Raw genomic sequence first — 22,679 nt, 5'->3', positions numbered from 1 at the left:
TGCTTTGCTTTGGAATGTGAGCTCAACAAACACAGTTGCACGTGGAGACACTTGAACAAAATCAAAACAAACAGCATCTTTTCTTCTGCCTTCCATGCATCGAACCCATCAAACTATTCTTTTACCTTCCCAAATTACCTCCAATTTTATTTCAGATTAAGAACAAAAAAACCCACTTTTCTAGGCAACTTCAACTTGCCCTTTTGCCCTTTTCGTTTTGTAACATCCCACCTACCATCGTCTTCCTTGATACACCGCTCGGTGTTTAACTTTGATATCATTTATAACAGCTCAAGCCCACCGCCTCTTAAGGAAAGGGTTCTACACCCTTATAATTCTCCTCTTCAACTAACTTCTTTAATAATAACAAGAAATCAAAATGACCCTTCTAATATCAAGAACACAAGTACTCGGTACTCGATTCAATTGTATAGCTACTGAAAACGATAAAGGAATAAGAAGCAAGCAAGTTTCTGTTTACTGTCAACATTTGGTGTATTCTGATGAGGTATTTGTTTATGTTAATGAAGAAGATTTGGTTTTAATTTGCTTACCTCATTAACAAAATGAAATCCATGATTAATTTATGATGAACACCAATAGGGTATTTTGGAATTGTTTATGATCCTTCAAACAGGAAAGTTGCAATTTTAATATCAGCAAGTTGCGAATATAGAAATTAAAAGGTTGAGTAATCATAATTAAGGTTTGATTAGTTCTTTAAATCTGAGTGTCCAGAAGTGTATAATACAGCATAGTTGGAATGACTCAAAAGATGGAAACATTCATTGAATGTTTCTCCTTGGATCATGACAACACAATTTTTTACTTCTTTTTTCTTAACTAATTATTATTTGATTAAGAAACAGAGTGATGCATACTCAATTAGGTCCTCAGAGATGGGAAGGGTGGAAGGAAGAACACAAAATGATACTAAACCTGAAGAATTCATACTTCTAAACCATCTACTTAGAACTTACAGAGTGCTGCCCAGTGTTTGATATGAACAACACAGAATTTCGCAACAGCATATAAATAAACTTACCACACAGCATCAACGGACAGCCTCCTACTTTGATATAGATCAGTGCCAATGCTCGTAGGCGTGATCTTCGGTGTAGCTCATGTAACGGTTACTCGAATGAGCCTTATCGGCCTACAGAAACGAAATGAAAACAATCATATTTTGTGGCTTAAAGAAACCAGTAGAGAGTTGAGTGCGAGTGTATTATACCCTGTTGATGACATTTTGGAGGTCTTCGGTACCATTTTCGGCGATGTACTTCTCTGCAGCGGTTAGGATGTCGTCGGGCTTGCTGAAGAACTCCTTCATTTTTGGAACATACCAAATGTTAACTGTCTGTTTGTTGATGAATAGCGGCCTGACGAAGTGGTCGTACACATATGCAGCACCACTAAAGTATGGAATGACTAACCAGCATGAAAAAATCAACCTTGCATAAGGCCATATAGGGATCCTATTGTAAAGATTTAAAGTCATCAGTGGCTTTTAACCGGTTCTAATTAATACCCGCGTTTCAGACTTGAACCAAAAAAGCATGGATTAACGAAAATGTACAAAAACTCTATTCAAGATTTACCATTCGAGAACTTTGGAAAATGTAAGCTCGAACAGGGTGAGCATAGAATATAGGATCCAGTAAGTAAGCCACTGCTGATCGTCCACATGAGACTTTGTTTCAATGGCTCTAACCGACGCATATCTGCCAAATAGCAAATATTACACTACAATTTCGAGATTTTGACTGTCGAAAGGTATCATTAATGAAATGGATAGAAAATTAGATCGAGAAGCGAACGACTTACAGAGGATAAACAAGACTAACCAGAGGCCTGCAAATGAAACCAATGAATGAAGTTAAAATTTTGCACTTGAGCGCTTGATAGCAATCAGAAAATAGTTTGAATTGTGTGGGGAAAGAAAACCACGGTAGGGGTACGGAAGTCTCGTCTTTCTCGCCTAAATCCAATCGTCCTCGAACTTTTCTCAATGATTAGCCAATCATTTTTTCTGCTGCCTTACATTCCTTTCCTTACCCTAACCATATTCCCCTTTCCATCCATCACTCTCTTGGTATTTTTGTATAGTTTTCTCTAGATCTTCTTTAAGGGTATTAGAGTGATAGACTAATGTCAATGGCTTCTTGATCTAGTCAGTCCATACATTATACAAGATATCCATGCTTGTTTCTCCATCCCCCTCTACTCAATAGAAGATCATTGTAAATTACAGACAAGCTTGACTGGTCAAATTACACTTTTTTTAGTCTTGAGATTTAAACAGTGAAGTCGCTTGATCTTGAAGGTTTTCTACAAGGAACAGTACCAAGATTTCAGGTCAATCTTTGAATGCTGGTTCCGGAGATGAAGGTTAATCTTGTGTCTTATATAGAAATCCTTAGTTACAAACATACAGCACCTCTGTAAGCAAGTGGATGTTTGCGCACATCCATAATGTCTGATCTCTCAGGAGGTCTTGTGCATGGTAACTGCTTTTGTTATGATTTTGGAAGTACCTTCAATTGAAAACTAATCATTGAACTATAAAAAGAAACCCCCCGAGTATTAAGGCGTAATAGCTCGAGCCCACCGTTAGCAGATATTGTCTTTTTTGGGCTTTCCCCTCAAGATTTTAAAACGCGTTTGTTAGGAAGAGATTTTCATACCCTTATAAGGAATGCTTCATTCCTCCCTCCAACGGACGTGGGATCTCACATAAAGCCTCTACCAACAGAGACTTCTTTACTTTTAAATGATGGACTAAATTGCTAATATGAAACAAGACAAGCTGGTCTTGTAGTCTTGACAGGTACATTGCACGTGTTATGTGTAAGCCAAACAATGCCTTGTACTGTCATACTTCTATTATTCTTTTAGCGCATGTTAGTGAAATTTCAATTAATAAAGTCATCATTTCATAGTTGAGCAGACTATAGCTCTCCAAATTCTTGTATCAGTATGCTACTTTCTTGGTTTTAAACTACATTACTGTGATGGATGTTCTTTATCTTTCTCAAACCATTTATACTCAAGATCAACTAATAAAACAAGCTTATGGTTGATTGGGCTACTGGCTAAGTACCTAACAATGACCAGGCCTCAGTTCTCCAACATCCAAACCAGGAGCTCTTGCCACAACAAACTGATGGCGCGGCCTAGAATAGTATCAGAATACTTGGCTCAGTCTACAACTGGGGTGTTTGGAATCTTTCTTCAAAGCACATGGGTCCTCTTATTGTGTGTTGTGGTATGATACAATTGGGACAGGACTCTTTGCACAAAACCCATCATTTAATTTCTTTCTCAAATGAAGCCTATAGAGCTCATTCATGAGAAGATACTGGCAAAGCAGTTGGGGTTTCAGATTATTCCTTCCACCTAATTTGCTCGCTAAACATTTGTCTATTCCTCAAGCTAAATGACTTTACAACATCATCTTGGGCTTGCGGGGGAGATGGGGTAGACGATATTGGTGTTCATAGAGAAATTGTGTTCGTAAGTTTTCTCGTCAGCCTAGCAAGGTCGACCCTTTACAAAAAAACTGATCCCTCCTCTCTAATAATCAGAATCAAAGAGGTAAAGTTAAAGGAAGAGGAGAGAAACGACATACCCGGCAAGAACATCGAAGTTTTTGAGGATGACCTTGAAGAAACTGCCCGCTCCAGATCCCATTTCGAAAATTTTCCCTTTCACCGTCTGCCCGTCTGGTCTGAAGCTTCTTGATTATTTGTTTCTCGTGATGCTCTTGCGTCGGTAGCCCAGAAAGAGAGTGACTGGAAAGGCTGGAACTTTGCTCAGAAAGAAACCAGCCAATAAATGCTCACCATCTGTTTACTTTATACACACTGTAGTCTTATAAACTTTTCAGTGGGAAAAGAGAAAGAAAAAAGGAGGATGGAATAAAGAGATACATAACAGGAGAATATGAAGGAATTTTGATGCGATGTTAATCTATTTAATTTAGAACAATAAAAGAAAATTGAACTGTTTGTTCTCTGTTTGGCCCTTTGGGGATGGTGAAGGTTAAGGGTCCACCGAACAAAAGTTTGCACATAATGACAAGGGAGGTGAAGAAAAGCCGCCTTCTCGAACTCACACCATTGCCTCTTTTGGGCTCAGATTCCCAAAAAGCTTGTGATTGAGCTCCGACCACTGTGACATTGGTGGTCGGCTTTGTATACCCCAAGATAACCTAAGATCTGAGCAACTATTTTTGTTCACACCTTCCAAATATCCTTTTTGATTTCATAATTTAGCAGGTTTGGTAAAAAAAATACATCCAGATTGAATGAGCTTGAAAAACAGGGAAATGAAGCAGTGTTTTTCGGGGAAGATACAGACACCAGTTGCAGATTCATTAACTTGTTCGAATCCAACATCCTAGAGACAAATTTATACTACAAATCATCTACAAAAGAGGTCACTACAAAGATCGGGTCTCAGTTCTTTCAGGGCCTCTTTAACCCATAATATCCGTAATGCTCTTGCAACCAATGGTTAAAAACTCTTTACTTGGTTGTTCTGTTGTCTGTGACAATTTGAGAAGTCCAGCAGGCCAGGAATCTGCTGGTGTTGGATATCTGGCATGTGGTTTGCTTACATGTGAGGTAGCCATTGTTGGGGCTTGAGTTGCATCCGCTGCTGGATAAGATGGGAGATCTGGCCGCACAGGTACGATAATAACGGCGTGTGTTTGCTGCATTGTGGGTTCCATAACAGGCAATCCAAGGCATTCCCCTGAGAAATGTGCTTGTGGTGGGATGGTATTTAAGTCGGGTTTAGAATGCACGGCCCTTGATTGTAACTCACTTTGCAGCTTCTCAATCTGAGATGCTAAAGCAGAAGTCTCTTCTCGCAGCTCATTCTTCTCAATGTCAACCTGTGTGATAATTCGTGCAATTTGTCATCTATTTAGAGACCTTTTCCTCTCAATTCTAAGAAAGAGTAATGGTGTATTTAAGAGCCTTACATCTCTAGATTCTGTCAACAACGATGCATGCTCCTTTCTGAGGCACTCAATCTGACCAAATAAGTCCTTTACCAGTCGATTTGCTTCACACAAAATGGACGCCTTCCCATTGTTCGGTTCTGTTAGCTCTGCAGATGACCATTCCAAGTATGAGAACAGCTGAGAATATCTTAATATTCTACCAAATGGAAATTGGGAGCATATTACCAAGCACATTTGCGAGGTGAAGGAAGAGGTCGTTTAAATGCCCTCGCTTCAACTTCTCCCTCTCTGCCTTGTGAATTTTCTTAGGAACTTTCGCCGGATTTTTTTTACCAGGACATTGCCTGCATAAAGAACCAGCTTAAACTTCAATCTTAATACAGCTAAACAAACCCACCACAAATTACCCAAATACATCATCCTTAGCATATCAACAAATGCATTCCACATTCTACCATCGATGCAGTAATTGTTTAGTTTATGCATTTCAGACATTCAGAACATTCAACAACGTAAGTTTTACAATTAAGAATCATGAAGAGATACCTAGATACAGAAGCCACAACTGCAACATCAGTTTCAATAACCGGTTGTGAAGGAACCTCGGAAACCATGATCTTCTACAGCGAGTGAAACCGAGAGAAAAGCCAGTCTTCTGCAATTATAATAAACCCCATGAATCTATCTCAAAGTTCCAAATTTTTCCGAAGAGACAATCTAAAACTCAACACCTGATCAAATAATCCCATTTCATATCAATCAAACAACTAAGATCACATCATTGGTCATGAAGGGAAACCGTACAACAGCATAGAGGCGAATTGCCCACAAAAGTTGTAGAAAAAAAACAGACCCAAGTAACAAAACGAACAAGAACATGAATAAGAGGCCATACCTGCGCAGGGAGAGATTAGAAGAGAAGAAAGTGGTGAGGTGAAGAAAGAGAGAAATAGAAGAAAGGGGTGAAAAATTAGGGCTGGTGCACACTCATCTGGGCGTGTGGCAGGGGAGGCTCAGCGTATAGAGAGCACGTGGCCGGCGACTTGCCGGAAGCATGGTGGACACGCTCCCCACTTCGTCCTTTCCTCTCCATTTCAGTTTCAACGCCCCTCATTTTGCTTGCTTGGCTCATGACTAGACTTCCTCCAATGATTCATTGCCACATCATCAATACAACAATTTATTGTCATTATCCATAGTTGAAATTTGATTGTTTTTTTTTTTCTTCTTTTAATTTTGGTAATTGAATAAAATTTGCCATTTAACAAATGAAACCCAGCGTGTGGCTGCACGAGGATTGCCCCATTGACTACTGAGGTCGACGAGCGTGTAGGCCACACAGCCGCATTACTAACGCCCATGACCTCATCTTCCTGTTATTTTCTTTAGTTCAAGAGAGAGGAATCTAACTTTTATAACATAGTACACATCTTTATCTATTCAGATAAGCCTCTTATTCATTTACAAGAAAGCTCCTTGTAACGTTATAACCCTTTCAAGTTTCACGTCTAAGAGAAAGTCTGCATCATTCCGAGCGGGTGGCCGTGCGGCAGTGAGTATCAACTGCGGGTTGTTTATAAGAAAACTCTTGCGTGATAAGTTCAAGGGTGGTATTGAGATTGTTCATCTCAAGAGCTGGAGCAGCCAAGTTGGAACTTGTGAATCTTCATTCTTCCATTCAAAGCCAGAGCTAAAACATCATATTCCTCCACATACCACAGCTCCGACACCATTGCCTGCAAATTTCAATTCCTTATATTCATTGAAGCTTATGTAACGAATTCTGCACAGATTCCAATATGCCCATCTATTTTCAGATTACAACTCACAGAATGACTTTAAAGGTACAGCTCGGACTTGTTGAAAGTACCCGAAAACAATTTTCAACTTCATGTACTAGTAAAGTATAGATTCTCCTTATGTAATCCAGATTATACCCAACCCAAGCTCAGTAAGCTAAGTTTGAAATACAAACAAATACAAGAAAAGATAGAGATTAAGATTTAAGAACTTACCTCAAATCCATGGAGTTGTTTATTCAAGCGAACAACCAGCTCGTGAAAGAGTTGGAGTTCATCAGAACTACTATGAAGCTGCAATAACAAAAAAGAAAAGGTAGTCACAGAAAAATGTCTCCATCGCCAACACTCAATTCGTTTCAATAGAGCTAAATATTATCACAAATTCTCATTAAACTCAAACGACATGTATATGGGAACGACTACTGCGGTCTTTCTGAATCTCAACTTAAATAAAGCAAGAAACATCTGAAATAAACATTGGTCTAAGACAGTACCGATCCGGGAAGTTTCGGGTGACCCAAAAGGCGAGCAAATGATGTGTGAAGAATAGCGGGATCATACTGTACAAGGCAAAAGCATTGCCAATTAGTTATGCTATATTCATACTTTATGACAATGGTTGAAAAGTGAAAACAATAAATGCAGCATAAAGTGTGTGACATATAAAACTTCGTATTAACTGGATGCTCAAGGGAACAATAAGCCGTTCTTCTTCTTCCTCTTTTTTCCATATAAATATATATAAGAAACAGTCTTCTTATCTTAAATCAAAGAAACAAAGCTAAGCATAGGAAGCATCTAATCTAAAATAGTTCAGGCCTTCATATTTTCAATTAAAGAAGAACTTAACAAGAGGTTGGCCAAAATATGTGCAAAAAACAGCAAGACAGTATTAACAATAAAATTAACCACAAATCTGTGGCAAAACCTCCTCAACGCCCAGAAATTGGCAAAGCAAGAAGATGGACATTCTTAGCAATTACGTCATTATAGAGACTACAAAAACGAGGTGTCCAAGTCCTCACCAATCTCATAAATATGCATTAAAGCCAAAAATTATAGCTCACAGGACAAATTATTTCATCTATTAGCTGAATATACCAATATTATATGTCTTCTAGTTTAACTGATAATTTGAAAGATTACTCTAGATTAGTATTCTGCTACTACCACTATTTCACATAAACTGGAATTTAAAAATCACAAAGTCATACAAGTTGTTTCTCTGGTGCATGTGGAAGTGCTGCCCTTAGTTTAGCACGTATCGTCACAGGATCTGTCCCTGATATTACCTGCACAAAAGAAAAGTTAAGGATCGCAAAAATTTATGGTTGGACTATTCTTAAGACTCCCCAGTCCTCGTGGCCTGAGAAATAATTGCCACAGCTGGCTATCTTCAGCATTAGACCAAATTAGGGAAAGGATGAAGGTATGCAAGGGTTTGGTTGGTTTAGGCTCTAGTGTCGAGAGAGAGAGGTTTCGAGTACCACAAATTACTTGGGAAGTTATCTTTCTGCATTTTCTTGATTCTCAGTATATTTCTCTAGTTCCTATCAGAATACTGAGATGTTTACTTATCCGGATACTTCACTAAAGTTTTAGTGAAAAGTTACATAGACAGAGTAACACACAGAAATGTTATCAGAGAAATTTTCTGAAATGGTACAATGAAGAGAACTCTCATGCAGTCTCAATTCAGTTTGTTGTCCCTCTTCTTAAACAGAAGAACAAAAGGCTGCAAGCTTTTTTGAAGAACATCAATATTTACAGATTCAAGGTGCGAGAACATGATTATGTGATTGAGCCGGATCTAAGAAATACGGTAAACAAAAAACTGTGCAAGTCATTTGTTTTTCCTCACCCTGTATGAATGTATTGTTGAGGAAAAACAACAAAGACAGAAAAACTGCAACCAAAATCTAGGCATTTGAAAAATCTAAAAATGTTATAGCGATGTCTCCATAAGTTAAAAGGAAATGACCTGCCAACATCCAAGAAGAACGCCTGTTGAAGTTAAAACAACTCTGTCTAGAACTATTTTCAATCGGCACATATGCTCTGTTGCAGACTTCACAGCAGCTGCTTCAGCTTCGATCTGCCAAACAAACGATATGTAGAAAAGTTATACACAAAAGAAGGTTTTCAAAGATAAACAATAACATATAAAGAAGACAACTTGCCTCGTCTTCAGTAGCAGGAACCGGTGTAATATGGTGCGATGCGTGAAACATGCTAAAATGGTACAAGCTAGAGTTCTGGAACCAAATTGCTAAACAAAGTACAGGGGGAGTCCGTGTCAAGGAATGATACCATATTAAAAATAATGCCGGTTGTGCAATCATTTCTACGTAGAAACATTTTTACATTGAACATAGGAAATAAACTACAACCTATAAATGAACATGAACAAATAAAGCATACCTTTATCAAAATAAGGATTGAATATAGATTTTACCGCCTCACTGCAACAACAAAAATGTTTATTAATAGGCATAACCGAAGAGGAACATGAAGATTTCAAGAATGGATAATTTGCGAGGCTATGCTAAAACATGTAAAACAATACAATTCTTACGATATGGGAACAGAGTACTCTGTGCTTAGATACAAAACGTTAGCACGAACAGGAGGATTTGCCGGCTGCATAGATGAAAATGGCATCACTTGAAGCAAATGTGGAAAGAGATATAAAATTTTAAATAGAATGTCTTGTAGGAACAGCTTGCCTTCAATATAGGAGTGACTGATCCATCCTTAACGGTGAAGATATCAGAAAGTGATAAAGACTGAGATGTTTCGCCGTCCTTAAGGAAAAGTGCCCCTTTCTCATCCAAATCCATCGCCATCTTGTTGTACAATCTTGATCTTAACTCAGAATTTGAAATCAAAGAATCTGATAGAAGTTTCAACAAAGTGGCACGCTAAATTTCATAATACATTGCTATAATTTTCTTCACCATGCAAGCCAATTCAAAAGGAAATCCTAATCAAATACGCATTACGATGGTAATTATTCCAGAAGACGAGGAAACAGCAATATAAAAGATTTGCTTGATTACAACGCTCGTGACAGTTCTTATAATTGATTCGATCAAATTCTCACTCGATTCATAACATAAAATTACTTGAAAGCTAAATGCCCAAATCGCGATTGCCAGATTTCATTCATTTTCCCATACAAACCCTAGAATTTCCTGAAAGTGGACGGAGAACAGAGAAAACAAAGGACGAGAGGAAGGAAAGGAATGAATACCTGAAGAAGAAGCGGAAGTAGAGTTGTGGAGAGCCATCTGGAAAAGAATGAAGAAGAGGGCGGCAGAGGTGAACCAGATGAAAGCCACAGTCGTAGAATGACTCAAGAAAAATGCAGTCCTTCCCATGAAGGCAGTGACTTCTTGACAAATCCGAAGTGAAGGAAGGAGTATGAAATTGATAGAGACGGGAGAATCCAAATCGTGGCAACTCGCGAGTGGGCTCTGAGTAGCGACTCGATCGGCCCGTCCACCGTGAGATTTGGGGCGAATAATCGCTGATGCTGATTCCGTATTTTCCACACTTCTTTCCAAATCATCGACATCAACTCATAATCATCACTCTCTTCTTAACATCCACGCTCATATCATATCCTTTGTCTACATTAAGATTATACGTAATTCTTCTATGTGGAAAATACGCACATTTTGTAATCCATTGAGAACAACAGTCGTTCATAGTGACTGATTCTTCAACTTGAAATGTTTCAATTTTTAGATCTTTCAACTAAGAACAAACCCAAGCACACATGCCCTTCTGCATCAATGTCTCCTACTCCCAAAACCAGACCCATATTAACTCATTTTGGATAATACCCATCAATCATTTGCTTACTAAATCCCCTTTTCCCTGATTATTGCCTTCTGTTACTGTTCAAATTCTAATCATTTAATTATGGAAGTTCTAAAGTGGAATCACAACTCATCTCATCAATTTTGTAATTCAAATCAAACAACCGTCAGAATATATTGTCAATTCTCTTTTTAAACTTCTTAAAATTTTAAAATTAGTGTTACAGAAATTTCTATATCTAACAAATGTTTTATTATTTCACGTAAAAAAAAATATATTTTTTTTTTTTACTAATGAAAATGTTTTGTTTTCTTTACCAAAAAAGCAAGCCTAAAAATAGATGTCTTATTTAAATAATTTTGCCAAAACCATGTTTTGCCAAAACCATGCCAGGCAAGTTTGTTGAGTCCAAGGGGTTAATGGCTTAAATAATTTTGAATTTGGGTCGGGACCATTCATTTTTTTCAAACTCATATGCATGTGTATAATGCGTTGGATGGAGACACCTCTGATTTATAGCGATAGTTATATTCCAACTTTTACTTTCTCGATTTCATAACTAAAATAATTCAATCACTGAATTTTTACGGCTAGATTATTTATTGTAGATCGAAGTTAAAGGACTCGATAGCAACATATCCGGGTCAAGTGTGTGAGAATGGTGTTGGAGTTCATTTAATTACCACGAATATTTAATTAATTAGTTAGTTTAGTTTAGTTTAGAATAATAATAATAATAATTAATAATATATTAAGGATGAAATAAAAATGGAAAGAGTGAGGGTAGAAGGACACTGAAATTGATAGCGAGAAAGGGAGAAAAGTTGGGGGCATTTTGGTAAAAGAGCAGAGGGAATCAATTATTTTAATAATGGAGGCCTTCCTCTTGTGTCCTCTGACACAAACCCACAAACCCTAAACAAATATTACGTAATATATAATTAAAAAAAAAAAGGAATTAAAAAAAAAAAAAATCATTAATTAGTAGACCACACTCAATCATGTGTAAAAGAAACACCGCGGGCCCACTAAATGAACGGTGTAGATAAATCCTCCCATTCCCTATTTTCCAATAAAATCGAAAAAACACAAGAGAGAATCATCCAATCCACCTGTTTGTCAGTGTCAGTTATATTGTACATTGGTTTACCCGGTGGGACCCAGCCGACACCTGGAACTGATAAGACGAGAAGTGGGCCCCCCCTCCCCTATTAAATATCAATCCCTATGATAAAACTATACCCTTAAAATCTTATTCATTCATTATCGTCATTATTAATGCAAATATCTAAAAATAATAAAATTTAATCAACTTTTTTTCTCAAGGATTAATATTTAATAATAATAAACTCAAATGGGCTTTCTTTTTCTTTTCTTTTCTCATCATATTCCATATTTATTAATCACACAAAAAAAATTAGCTCAAAAAAGAAATTTTTTTTTTTTTTTTCTCAATGGAAAATCAAACCTCACGTGTGTTTCCACACATCAAACGACCACACGTGTGGATAGAGCGGGGATCTACCGTTTTCCGTTTCCGTTCCATTACGAGTGGTGACTGGTTGTGTCGTGCCGGTCATCTCCGCCGCCGCCGTGATGAGACTGCGACCCACTTCCCTGCGCTTCCATGACGCCGCTGCTTGACACCGACCGATAAGGATTCAGGCCTGCTAGTATATTGAAGTGGGCCTCACTAGAACTATTATTCCCACCGCTGGCGCTCGACCCGAGTTGCTGACCCGGAACCAACGTGACCGGACCCGGAAAGTTCATGAAATGCAACCCACTCGACATCGTCCCTCTATACAAACCGCTGTTATTCACCGACGGAAAAGTCCATATGGGGTCAACCCCCATCCCTTGATTATTTGTATTCGCAAGCATCCATAAATTCGCCGGTACCTGACCTCCACTCGCCGGAATCGCGCCTGTACTGAACTCCTGCTCTGGCGATGGCCGTCTCTTCCGTCCTATGCTGATGTCCTCCGCCGCGTCGGAGAGGTCTAATGAAGTGGTGGTGTCTCGGAGTTCGGGTTTGGCTTGGAGTAGAGAGTTGCCGGTGTTAGTGGACTGGAAATTGAGGAGGGCGGTGGAGGAAGTTTCCGATGAGAGGCCAAATCCGGGGAAAAGGGTGCGGCGTGGTGGGTGGAGGGAGAAATTTGGATTGTAATAGGACGATGAACGGAGCTGTGAAGGGACGGACATGGTGGAGCCAGAGCTACGTAATGAGATGTTGAGAGATGTGAAGTTCGCCGGGATTGTTCCGGTTCCCGTGGCGGCGATCACGGAGGGTTCCGCCTGTTGGAGTAGCCACTCGATGGTTTCTCCGTCGGACTTGTGACCCAGTTCGCGTGTCAGCTGGAATACCCTCGCCGCACATAGGGCTGGCATTCGGATGCGCCGCCCACGGCCATCCACTTTAGTGTGGCGGTCTTTGGTGGAGGTTCTTTTTGGTGGTGGCTTCTTGGAGGGCTCGACAGCAGCAGCGGCGGCGGCGGCGGCGGTTGTAGTAGGGTCGGTGGAGATGGCGAGAGAAGGGTAAGGGGAAGTTGAGCAAGAGGCTGCGGAGGCGTCGTCGTCGTCTTTCTTTTCGAGTAATTGAAACGGGAAGTTAGGGCGGTGGTGATGTTGGTGGTGGTGGTGGTGGTGGTGATGGTAGCGGTGGAGGTCATCACCTCCCTCCATGATCGCATGTACAAAGATTTTGAATTGAGAAACAAAAAAAAAGGGAAAAGACTGAGTGAGTCAGCCTTTATGTTTTTTTTTTTTTTTTTTTTTTTTTTTTTTTGTTTCCTTAAAAAACAAAGAGGAGAAAATGATGAGGGAAATGCGAGTGAGAGCTGAATGTGTTTTTTTTACCAAAACAAAACGGTGAAGGTTTGATGGAGGGTTGGACAATGGACAGCCCCTTTGGTTCAGACACCACGTGAGCTGCTTTTTTCTCTATCATTCAACCCAAGGACACTCGCCAATCATGCTGATGCAACACCTCCAACTATAACGCCATGGACCCTGCTAACCGTTCCTATATTACACCTCCTACTAGATATTGTCAGTTTTGACTGTTATGTATAATTATTGTCAGTTTTCACATAATTATTTCGTTTCCTCTTCCAACTAATGTGAAATCTCGTAATCCATCCCTCTTAGGCGCCAGTGCCCTTGTTGGCACACGCCCAGTGTCTAGTTCTAATATCATTTGTAACAGTCCAAGCTCATTGCTAGTAGATATTGTTCGCTTTGATCCGTTTACGTATCGTCGTCTCCCTCACGGTTTTAAAACTCACTAGGGAGAGATTTCCACACCCTTATAAGAAATATTTAAATATTTAGTTTCCTTCTCCAACCGATGTAGGGTCTCACGGTCCACCCCCTTAGGAAGCCAGCGTCCTCACTAGCACACTGTCTAGTATCTAGCTCTGATATCATTTGTAACAATTCAAGCCTACCGCTAACATGTATTGTCTATTTTGACCCGTTACGTATCGTCGTCAGCCTCACAGTTTTAAAAGACGCTAGGGAGCGGTTTTCACGCTCTTACAAGAAGTGTTTCGTTTCCTTCTCCAACCGATGTAGGATCTTACAATCCACCCCTTTAGGAGGCCAGCGTCCTCGCTAGCGCACCACCTAGTATCTAGCTCTGATATCATTTGTAACAGTAACCCACCGCTAACATATATTGTTTGCTTTGACCTGTTACGTATCGTAGTCAGCCTCACAGTTTTAAAACACGTTAGGGAGAGGTTTTCACACTCTTGCAACGAATGTTTCGTTCCCCTCTCTAACCAATGTGAGATTTCATAATCAACCCCACTGGGGAGTCAGTGTCCTCGCTGGCACACCGCTCAGTGTCTAGTTCTAATATCATTTGTAACAGTTCAAACCCACAGCTAACAGATATTGTCAAACTCACGGTTTTAAAACGCGTCTACTAGGAAGGAATGTTTCGTTCTTCTCTCCGACTGATGTAAGATCGGAGAGAATGGATTGGATGATGATGTAGCTGCAATCAATGCCAATGAACAAACATAAAGTCCTTTTCTTTTTCTCCCCACCAAAAGAAAAGTAGAATCCAGTTTGCAGGGAAGACAGCAACAGTAGAAGTTAGAAACGGTAAAAAAACAGTTCAAATAAATGATCTAGTTTACATGTTACTGAATTGGCAACATTGAAGGACGTTGAGCCACAGTAAATTTTGCAAAATGGTTGTGTTGTTACATGTGAATGGTAATAAATATATACCCTATGAGGAAGCGTTTAGAAAGCAAGAAGATGGAGTGTATTCAAGGCTGTGGGTGCATCTAATGGGTGACAGAGTAGTGTGTGTATGAGTTGATGAAATAATTTGCAAGAAATGTGGACCAGACATTAGAGAATGCTGCCTTTTCTGAGACCACATGCGCTTGCCACTTATGTATGCCACTGAAGGAGACAGCTTACCCTCTAATTTGGCTAACATCCTACTTATTATATCTGCCTCAAGACTTGAAACCACAATCCCCAGCATTTGCTTCAATCTCTCCCTTTGAACCAACCATCTTCATTATTCATTACTATTGCCCTCAATTAACTCTTATGCAATGACATTGTTTCTAAATTAATTGGTTTTCTTCGACGTTCAAACTCCGAGGTCCCACGTAGATTGGAGTGGAGAAAGAGGTGTGTCTGTGAGAACGCTGAGCCCTCGAAATAGTGGATTGTGAGATATTCCTTATAATGGTGTGAAAACCTCTCCCTAGTAAACGCGTTTTAAAATCATGTAAGACGGATAATGTCTATTAGTAGTAGGCTTGAACTGTTACAAGGGTTGGACATTGGGTGATGTGCCAGTGAAGATGCTAGACATTAGTTCGAGAGAAAAATGAAACATTTCTTATAAGGACTAGAACCCTCTCCTTGGTATATGTGTTTTAAAACTGTGAGACAGACGGTGATACATAACATAATAGTGATAAGCTCGTCTTATTAACAGGAAAAGTTGGGATTTGTAAGTAGGGGGTTGAGTTTTTGGTTGCAGCTTTTAATAATGAGTGGGCAGTAAATAAAGGGAATTGAGAGGAGATGGGACCAAACCCACGATTTTGTGACCTCATACTTAACTCCTTGTCTCGTACCAAACAAACAATAATGTTTAAAACTTTGCATGTGATCTCACGTGTCACAATCACATTTTTAAGCAACAAAATAATGATGGTGCGATATTTATTCTAATCCAATGAACAAGCCCGTTAAGTAAAAATCAAACTCAACATGATCGTGACACCACACATATATCCAAGTTAACTCAAACCAGATCAACGTCCAATAAATCCCATTGTCCACCCCTTCCATTCTTACCATTAAGCTTATGTTCACTAGATAAGGTCATTTTCAAAATTATCCTATTTTAGGTAAATTTGTAGAAATCATAACACAACAAGTTTATAGAACTCTCGTGTTTGTTCATAATCCAAATCAACTTAAACATCGTATACACTGATCATGCGTCACGATCGAAGACAATTAAAATAAAAAATCATAAATCATGGCGACGTGACATGTTTGTATTAATATATATATATATATATTATTGTCACAAAATTAAGCCCATTTATCCATTAATTTCGAGGAAGAAAAAACAAAGGTGGATGGAATTGTGAGGTGAATGTTTCACGGTTGGCAATGGGAAAAGTCTGCGTCACTGACTCTTCTTTTTGTTGCCTTTATTATTATTATTATAATAAATAAATCTTATCCAAATCAGACGTAGTTGAGTCAACCAATGGAATCACGCCAAGTAAGCAGCATACAGTTATGAAATAACGTAAAATCTCTCTCTTTGGCAGAACGGGCTCGTTAATTGCTAACCCAACCCAATTCATTTAGGATTGTGACCCAATACTCGGCCCAGCCCAATTAGACATTTTGATCGGAGCCCATAAAAAAAGAAGTATAAAATTGATTTTTTTTTTAAAAAGGGACGTGATTAAATCTTAATCGTCGATGAGAACGCATACGATCCGTCGGATCTAGGGCATCGGGGCTGTCTTGGTGTTTTTATTTCATCCTCCTAAATTTGGAAGAAGGTCTCCGCAGCAGCCTCCTTAACCAGGACACCCAGAGAACGAGAGGAGAATCGTCCAAGATGGTTCAGCGTCTTACCTACCGCAAGCGCCATAGCTATGCTACCAAGTCTAACCAGCACCGTGTCGTCAAAACCCCTGGTAGTGCTCTCATTCGACTCCATTCTATATCTATCCCATTATTTCTCGTGCATTTGATATTGTATTCAATGCTTGTTGGAAATCCATTGTTGGCTGATATTTGTGTCATTGTTCTTCTTTTCTGTTTATAGGCGGGAAGCTTGTGTACCAGACTACCAAGAAAAGAGCCAGTGGTCCGAAATGTCCGGTTACCGGCAAAAGGATTCAGGGAGTAAGTTTTTAATCACAGTTCTCTGCCTTCTTTCTTTTTTACTCTTGTTAGTTATTTCACCAATTACGTATCTGATTGATGTACTCGTTCCATTTCTCTGTTGACTTTCCTGATATTTTGATTAGCTGATGGATGTTATCTTTTTGTGGCGTGTGCGTTTGCCTTTGGTGGATTGAATGATGTTACTTGCTAAATGTAGCACATGTAGTTTAGGGCATTGTGGTAGCTGTTCTCTTTTTGTTTCTTTTGTTTGCTGTGTCCAACTTATTTAGTAGACAAGGAAAAAGGGAAAAAACTGATGCAGATAGCTTCCGTTAGGTTTGTGCCGCATTTGTGATGCATTAGAGAAAGTTTTTGTCGATCAGTACTGAAATTTCGCTCGTGTATGGAACTTTTGGTTCCTACGATCATTACTCCGGAAGTTACAAGGTTTTACAGGGAGACTAGTTTTTTTCCAAGTTCAAATTTAATTCTAATTCCCTTGGTAATAACTGAACTTCGTCCGAGTGATTTCTTATTTCGTTTTTACGAGTGGAAGTTAAATGAATCTCTATATTTTTTATGGCCGGATTGTTCCTCTGGATTATCCGCTGTTCAGCTGGCCTCACGATGTTGTCATTGAGCATGATCAAAGACACGTCACAGACTGAAATCAATCTCACAATGAAAATATTCATTTTCATAGTTTTATTTTGGATATCTGAATGATCCACAAACTGGATGGAGGTGCATATATTTTTAGTACGACTATATGTTTATATTACTTCTCTTATTGTTTGGAGGACTCTTTTCTGCCCTGAACTTAAGGCAGAAAGTTCTTCTCTCCATTATTTTAAAATGCACACACAATTCATAGAGGATTTCAGGACTTCCAGTTTAACCATATCTTAGATTGTTTGTTGAACTGGATCCTTACGGCCTACCTGCAAAATATTCATTCATTTTACATATTAACGTCAAGATAGTAGTGTTCAACTATGTTCTATTTACAAAAAAAAATGTGATTGGTCCTGGAATATGTTTTATTTATGGCATTCTATGCATGTTTCTACACTCGAAGGTTATCTATCTATTGGACATCCATTCTTGTACATTGGTAGATGCATTCATGTACATTTGTTCTTCATTACATGCATTCTCTGTCTCTTGGTAGACCCATGTATATACACTTGTGCTTCATGACTTGCATTCTTTGAAGACTGGTAGACCCATGTATATACATTTGTGCACCCACATGTATGGGTTTGGACATCTTCTGAATCGTATGTCAGCTCAGCCTTCTAAGTTTAAGTTGGTTATTGAAAATTGGCTGTTGGTTTATGTTCATTTGCATTAAGCTGGTGACAAATTCTGAAATTATATGGCTGTAAAGTGGCCTCAGACCAGATTAGCTTTGGTTAATCCGAGTAAAATTTGTGTTCGCTGCAGATTCCTCACTTGAGGCCAGCTGAATATAAGAGGTCTAGATTGGCTAGAAACCGGAGGACTGTTAATCGTGCATACGGCGGTGTTCTATCTGGCGGTGCCGTTAGAGAGAGGTTGGCTTCCCGTTACATTTTTTGACCTCTCAATATTTCATCTATTTGATTGTATTTATCATAAATTATTTGCTTGCATCTTTCTTTTCCGGTGGGGTAGAATTATTCGGGCCTTTTTGGTGGAAGAGCAAAAGATTGTGAAGAAGGTATTGAAGATTCAGAAGGCGAAGGAGAAGCTTGCATCAAAGAGCTAAATTATTAATAGGTGGTGGTGTTTTTTTAGATAATTCAAGAAATTTTGACTTTTTTTTTTTTTTTTTTTTTTTTTTTTTTTTTGTTTTGTTTGAGTTGATGCTGAATTTTAGAGATTATTATTTAAAATTTGGTTTGGATGGAATGAGATTTTAGTTCCGGAATTCTCCTTTGATTGTTATATGTCGTACACTTTCTATGATATTTTTTCCTTTTTATTAGATTTTTTATTTGATGGCCTTTGTTGAACCATTTTCTCCACATGCTTCTTACCAATTAACATTAATTGATTATAAAAACTTACTTGGTGTTATTAAGTCTAGAGATGTAACATCTCATCTACCATCACATTTGATTGATTCAACTCTCATTTTATTTATTTATTTATTTTTCTAAATTCAAAAAGAATTTAGAAAAATCATGAATTAAACATCATTAATTTTTGGTATAAATGGGACGCGTTCTTGTTCATATATAATCCTATTTGTAGTGAAGTATTTAAGATTCTATGTAGATTTATTACTATTATAAACCGATGAACACTATTAGCATTACAAAATCAACCTCTTCACTATGTATTGCACCTCCAGATCTTCTATCATTTGGGCAATGAATTTAAAGCTCAAATATGAACTAATAGCTTCTCTTTTATATTTGTAGGATGGTCCATGTCGGTGTAGGAAGTGTAGAAGAAGAGAAGGAAACGTGGTTGATTGGGGTTTGTATTGTTCATAGTGTGTAGGAGTTGACAGTTTCAAAAAGTTTATAAAACAAAGAATTCCACATGAATATGGTGATGGGAGTTAAAGGTGGGCAGCCATGGAAGGTTGGTATGCTATAACATTGCTTGCACATCCTTGTCTTTATTTAATATTTGACCCTATCCCAAACAACAATGCCTTACCCCACTACCAATTAATGTCACAAATTCATCCATCATGCATTCACATCAATCGCCTCATTGCCTCTTTAAACATCTTTCAACTTTTTTGGCTAACCCAGTTGGAGGGTGTGTTTTATGTATAGCTATGCCTCTATGAAAACCTATGTTACATTTTTATAAACTTTAGATCTATACAAATAGCAACTTGAGACATGCTTGAATTGACCTTTGATAACACTCGTAGGTAAGAAATTTAAGTTGTATTGATAAGGAATCACTACAAGAGAATGTAAGATTTTGACTATCTTATTAATCGAATATATCTAGGTAAGAATTTTTTTTTTTAGACTCGAATAACTCCACAAGCAAGATTGATCATGTTAAGTTTGAATACTTCTAAGCTTGCAACCAAAACTACATAAAAAAAACTTAACTCTAATTGATAAGAAATCACTTGAAAGAAAAATTAAATTCGGATTACCTTGTTCATCGAATATCTTAAGTCAAAAAAACTCTTTTAAAATTTGAATCACTCCATAAGTAAGATTTATCATGCAAAATTTGAATGATTCTAAACATGCTAACATAAACACAAATATTCTTTTACAACACCAACATACCAAGGGATCATGAAGTTGGATTGTTGTTAACGCTGAGTCTCCTTGGTTGGGAGAGATTGTGCAGTGAAATTAGGATGGGACACCATATGTTGAGTTGGCTACATCTTGGGTCTATGCATGAATCCAAAATCGTTTTCAATGCAATGCACGAAAGGTAAAGTTGTCCATGAAGTATCATTTTCCACCTTTAATTCAATTGGGGATGCCCTCCATTCTCACATTCTAACCTCACCTCAGATTTAGCTATATCTATAAACATACCTCAAACCGATATTAATTTAATTAGTAACAATCCAAACCCACCACTACTGGATATTGTTTGCTTTGACACGTTACGTATTGTCGTTAGTCTCACGGTTTCAAAACACGTCTACTAAGGAGATGTTTCTACACTTTGTTCCCCTCTCCAACCGATATGAAATCTCACAATTCCAACTCCACGGGGGCTAGCGTCCTTGCTGACACATTGCCTAATGTCTGGCTATAATACCATTTGTAACTCATGAGGGAAAACCCAAAAAAGATAGTATCTGGATGGGTATCGGTTTCGTTGTGTAACTTTGAAAGACATATTTTAAAACCATGAGGTCGATGACGATACGTAACATGCCAAAGTGAATAATATCTGCTAGCGTTAAGATATGTGTGAAAAATGAGAACAAAAACTTGGTCGGTCGGTCGGTCAGTCGATCCATTGTATTTGCATTTCCATAACATGAAAGAGCAAAGTAAACATGGTTGTGGAAGGAGCTGAATGAAGAACTCAGCTGCAGATGATAGAAAGAAGCGACCTAAGTTCATGTCGACAAGGAGAGTTGACATTGGAAGTCATATGATATTAGGGTTATTAAAGGAACAAACAGTGAAACAGGTGGCTTCACTCGGCACCGTATCTTGCACCATACCACACACCATTCCCATCCATATAATTCAATTCCGCCGACCTCTTCCCAAGCGCTGCCTCTCTCTATATATACTTAGCTTAGCCGACGTCCAACTTCCAAGCAAAACAAGAAACAAAGCCAATGGGAAGGCCACCCTGCTGCCAAACAATCAGTGTCAAAAAGGGCCCTTGGACTCCCGAGGAAGATATCATCTTGGTTTCTTACATTCATCAACATGGCCCTGGAAATTGGAGATCCGTTCCCCATAACACAGGTAATTATGTCCCCCGTTTTTGTTCATTCTTAGGTTGAGAATTGTTGAGACGGGTTAATTCCCAGTTTAGAGAATGATCATGGATTTATAAGCTACGGTCTTCCGGAGAAGCCCAAAGAGAACTTATGCTCAAAGTAGACCATATATTATGAAGTTGTGTCTGATGTTTTGTTTAGGGCTGTCGAGATGTAGCAAGAGTTGTAGATTGCGGTGGACGAATTACTTACGACCCGGGATCAAACGCGGGCAGTTCAGTGATCATGAGGAGAAGATGATTATTCATCTCCAAGCCCTGTTAGGCAACAGATGGGCAGTTATAGCCTCGTATCTCCCACGAAGAACGGACAACGATATAAAGAATTATTGGAATACCCATTTGAAAAAGAAGCTAAAAGTGTATGAAAATGGGTTGTCAAAGGGTCAATGGGAAAGAAGGGTTCAAACAGACATTGAAACAGCGAAACAAGCATTGAAAGAAGCTCTTTCGCTTACAAAACAAACTCATAATTCTGAATCCAATACCCCTTCTTGTTCTTCATACGCATTAAGTGCTGAAAACATTGCTCGATTGCTCAAAAATTGGACACAAAATTCAACAAGAACCAACTCAGAATCAAGAACCACCCAGAATTGTGTGTCGGTGGAGGAAAGTTCCAAGCTTGAAACTGGGCTTGAAAGCGTTGGGGGAGTGCCACTCACTTTGCTGGAGACATGGCTGTTTGATGATGTTGCGCCTCAAAATCATCAACATCTTATCAACTTCTCATTGCAAGACGGTCACCAAGGGTTGTTTTAATCTATTATATCCTCCAAGTTTTAGTTTATATTACCAAAATTCAGCAATTGTAAATCTACCAACAAACCATTTACCTTCAATATTATTATTTCGCTAAAACACGTCTCTTTATAGGCTCATGTTTCATCCGTTTCAAAGAGAAAAGATCTCCGAAGATTCTTGTCTTATTCAATTCCAGTTAGGCTTCAAATTAGTCCACCAATTATAATCTCTAATTAATTATATATTCTAAGAGACAAGCTGACATGGATTTAGCGTTGTTAATAAATGTGACATTTAATTACAATAATTATTTTTTATTTAAACCAATTTATAGGGAAGCCTAGACAATAGCATGTGGCACCTAACATAGCATAACACCCATTTATTTTATTTATTTATTTTTTATTTTATTATGTTGGTCCCCGAATATAGTGGGCCTGAAGTTGGGCTGTAAAAAGTTAAGGCCCAATCCACGTCACGACAAAATATAAGTATGG

General features: G+C 38.5%; 6 protein-coding genes across 7 annotated transcripts; 2 read left to right on the top strand and 4 right to left on the bottom strand.

The window, feature by feature from the left end:
* Positions 1-928: 928 nt before the first annotated feature.
* On the bottom strand, positions 929-3,937 carry HVA22A (HVA22 homolog A). Its single transcript, XM_023674403.2, has 5 exons — positions 3,632-3,937; positions 1,828-1,854; positions 1,602-1,724; positions 1,235-1,478; positions 929-1,156 (listed from the first exon to the last, which is right to left on the bottom strand). Exons 1-5 carry the CDS (start codon positions 3,691-3,693, stop codon positions 1,085-1,087), a joined length of 528 nt encoding a protein of 175 aa, XP_023530171.1. The 5' UTR covers positions 3,694-3,937; the 3' UTR covers positions 929-1,084.
* A 344-nt stretch (positions 3,938-4,281) lies between these two features.
* LOC111792813 (transcription factor bHLH47) lies at positions 4,282-6,025 on the bottom strand. Its single transcript, XM_087123202.1, has 4 exons — positions 5,519-6,025; positions 5,198-5,316; positions 4,991-5,118; positions 4,282-4,900 (listed from the first exon to the last, which is right to left on the bottom strand). Exons 1-4 carry the CDS (start codon positions 5,584-5,586, stop codon positions 4,481-4,483), a joined length of 735 nt encoding a protein of 244 aa, XP_086979328.1. The 5' UTR covers positions 5,587-6,025; the 3' UTR covers positions 4,282-4,480.
* Positions 6,026-6,368: 343 nt separating this feature from the next.
* LOC111792812 (uncharacterized) lies at positions 6,369-10,582 on the bottom strand. Its single transcript, XM_023674401.2, has 10 exons — positions 10,028-10,582; positions 9,501-9,667; positions 9,350-9,414; positions 9,196-9,236; positions 8,955-9,043; positions 8,756-8,869; positions 7,989-8,066; positions 7,269-7,334; positions 6,988-7,065; positions 6,369-6,708 (listed from the first exon to the last, which is right to left on the bottom strand). The coding sequence occupies exons 1-10, from the start codon at positions 10,152-10,154 to the stop codon at positions 6,601-6,603; spliced, it is 933 nt and encodes a 310-aa protein (XP_023530169.1). The 5' UTR covers positions 10,155-10,582; the 3' UTR covers positions 6,369-6,600.
* Positions 10,583-11,933: 1,351 nt separating this feature from the next.
* LOC111792299 (transcription factor TCP15) lies at positions 11,934-13,615 on the bottom strand. Its single transcript, XM_023673672.2, has one exon. The coding sequence runs from the start codon at positions 13,282-13,284 to the stop codon at positions 12,145-12,147; it is 1,140 nt and encodes a 379-aa protein (XP_023529440.2). The 5' UTR covers positions 13,285-13,615; the 3' UTR covers positions 11,934-12,144.
* Positions 13,616-16,642: 3,027 nt separating this feature from the next.
* Positions 16,643-19,843, top strand: LOC111792199 (large ribosomal subunit protein eL34). 2 transcript variants are annotated; one of them, XM_023673543.2, is made up of 5 exons: positions 16,643-16,802; positions 16,934-17,013; positions 18,442-18,551; positions 18,652-18,756; positions 19,404-19,843. In XM_023673543.2, the coding sequence occupies exons 1-4, from the start codon at positions 16,724-16,726 to the stop codon at positions 18,743-18,745; spliced, it is 363 nt and encodes a 120-aa protein (XP_023529311.1). In that variant the 5' UTR covers positions 16,643-16,723; the 3' UTR covers positions 18,746-18,756; positions 19,404-19,843. The 2 variants fall into 2 exon arrangements, with proteins under 2 accessions (XP_023529311.1, XP_023529309.1); XM_023673541.2 differs by lacking the exon at positions 19,404-19,843 and having other exon boundaries at positions 18,652-18,992.
* A 1,127-nt stretch (positions 19,844-20,970) lies between these two features.
* Positions 20,971-22,311, top strand: LOC111792676 (myb-related protein 306). The gene is made up of 2 exons (XM_023674227.2): positions 20,971-21,404; positions 21,581-22,311. The coding sequence occupies exons 1-2, from the start codon at positions 21,272-21,274 to the stop codon at positions 22,198-22,200; spliced, it is 753 nt and encodes a 250-aa protein (XP_023529995.2). The 5' UTR covers positions 20,971-21,271; the 3' UTR covers positions 22,201-22,311.
* The last annotated feature ends 368 nt before the right edge of the window (positions 22,312-22,679 follow it).

This window comes from Cucurbita pepo, chromosome 4, assembly GCF_057944985.1.
Source record: "Cucurbita pepo subsp. pepo isolate OVF chromosome 4, ASM5794498v1, whole genome shotgun sequence".
NCBI lineage: Eukaryota > Viridiplantae > Streptophyta > Magnoliopsida > Cucurbitales > Cucurbitaceae > Cucurbita > Cucurbita pepo.
Note: the sequence above shows the minus strand (reverse complement) of the source record. Positions and strands in the feature narration are given on the sequence as shown.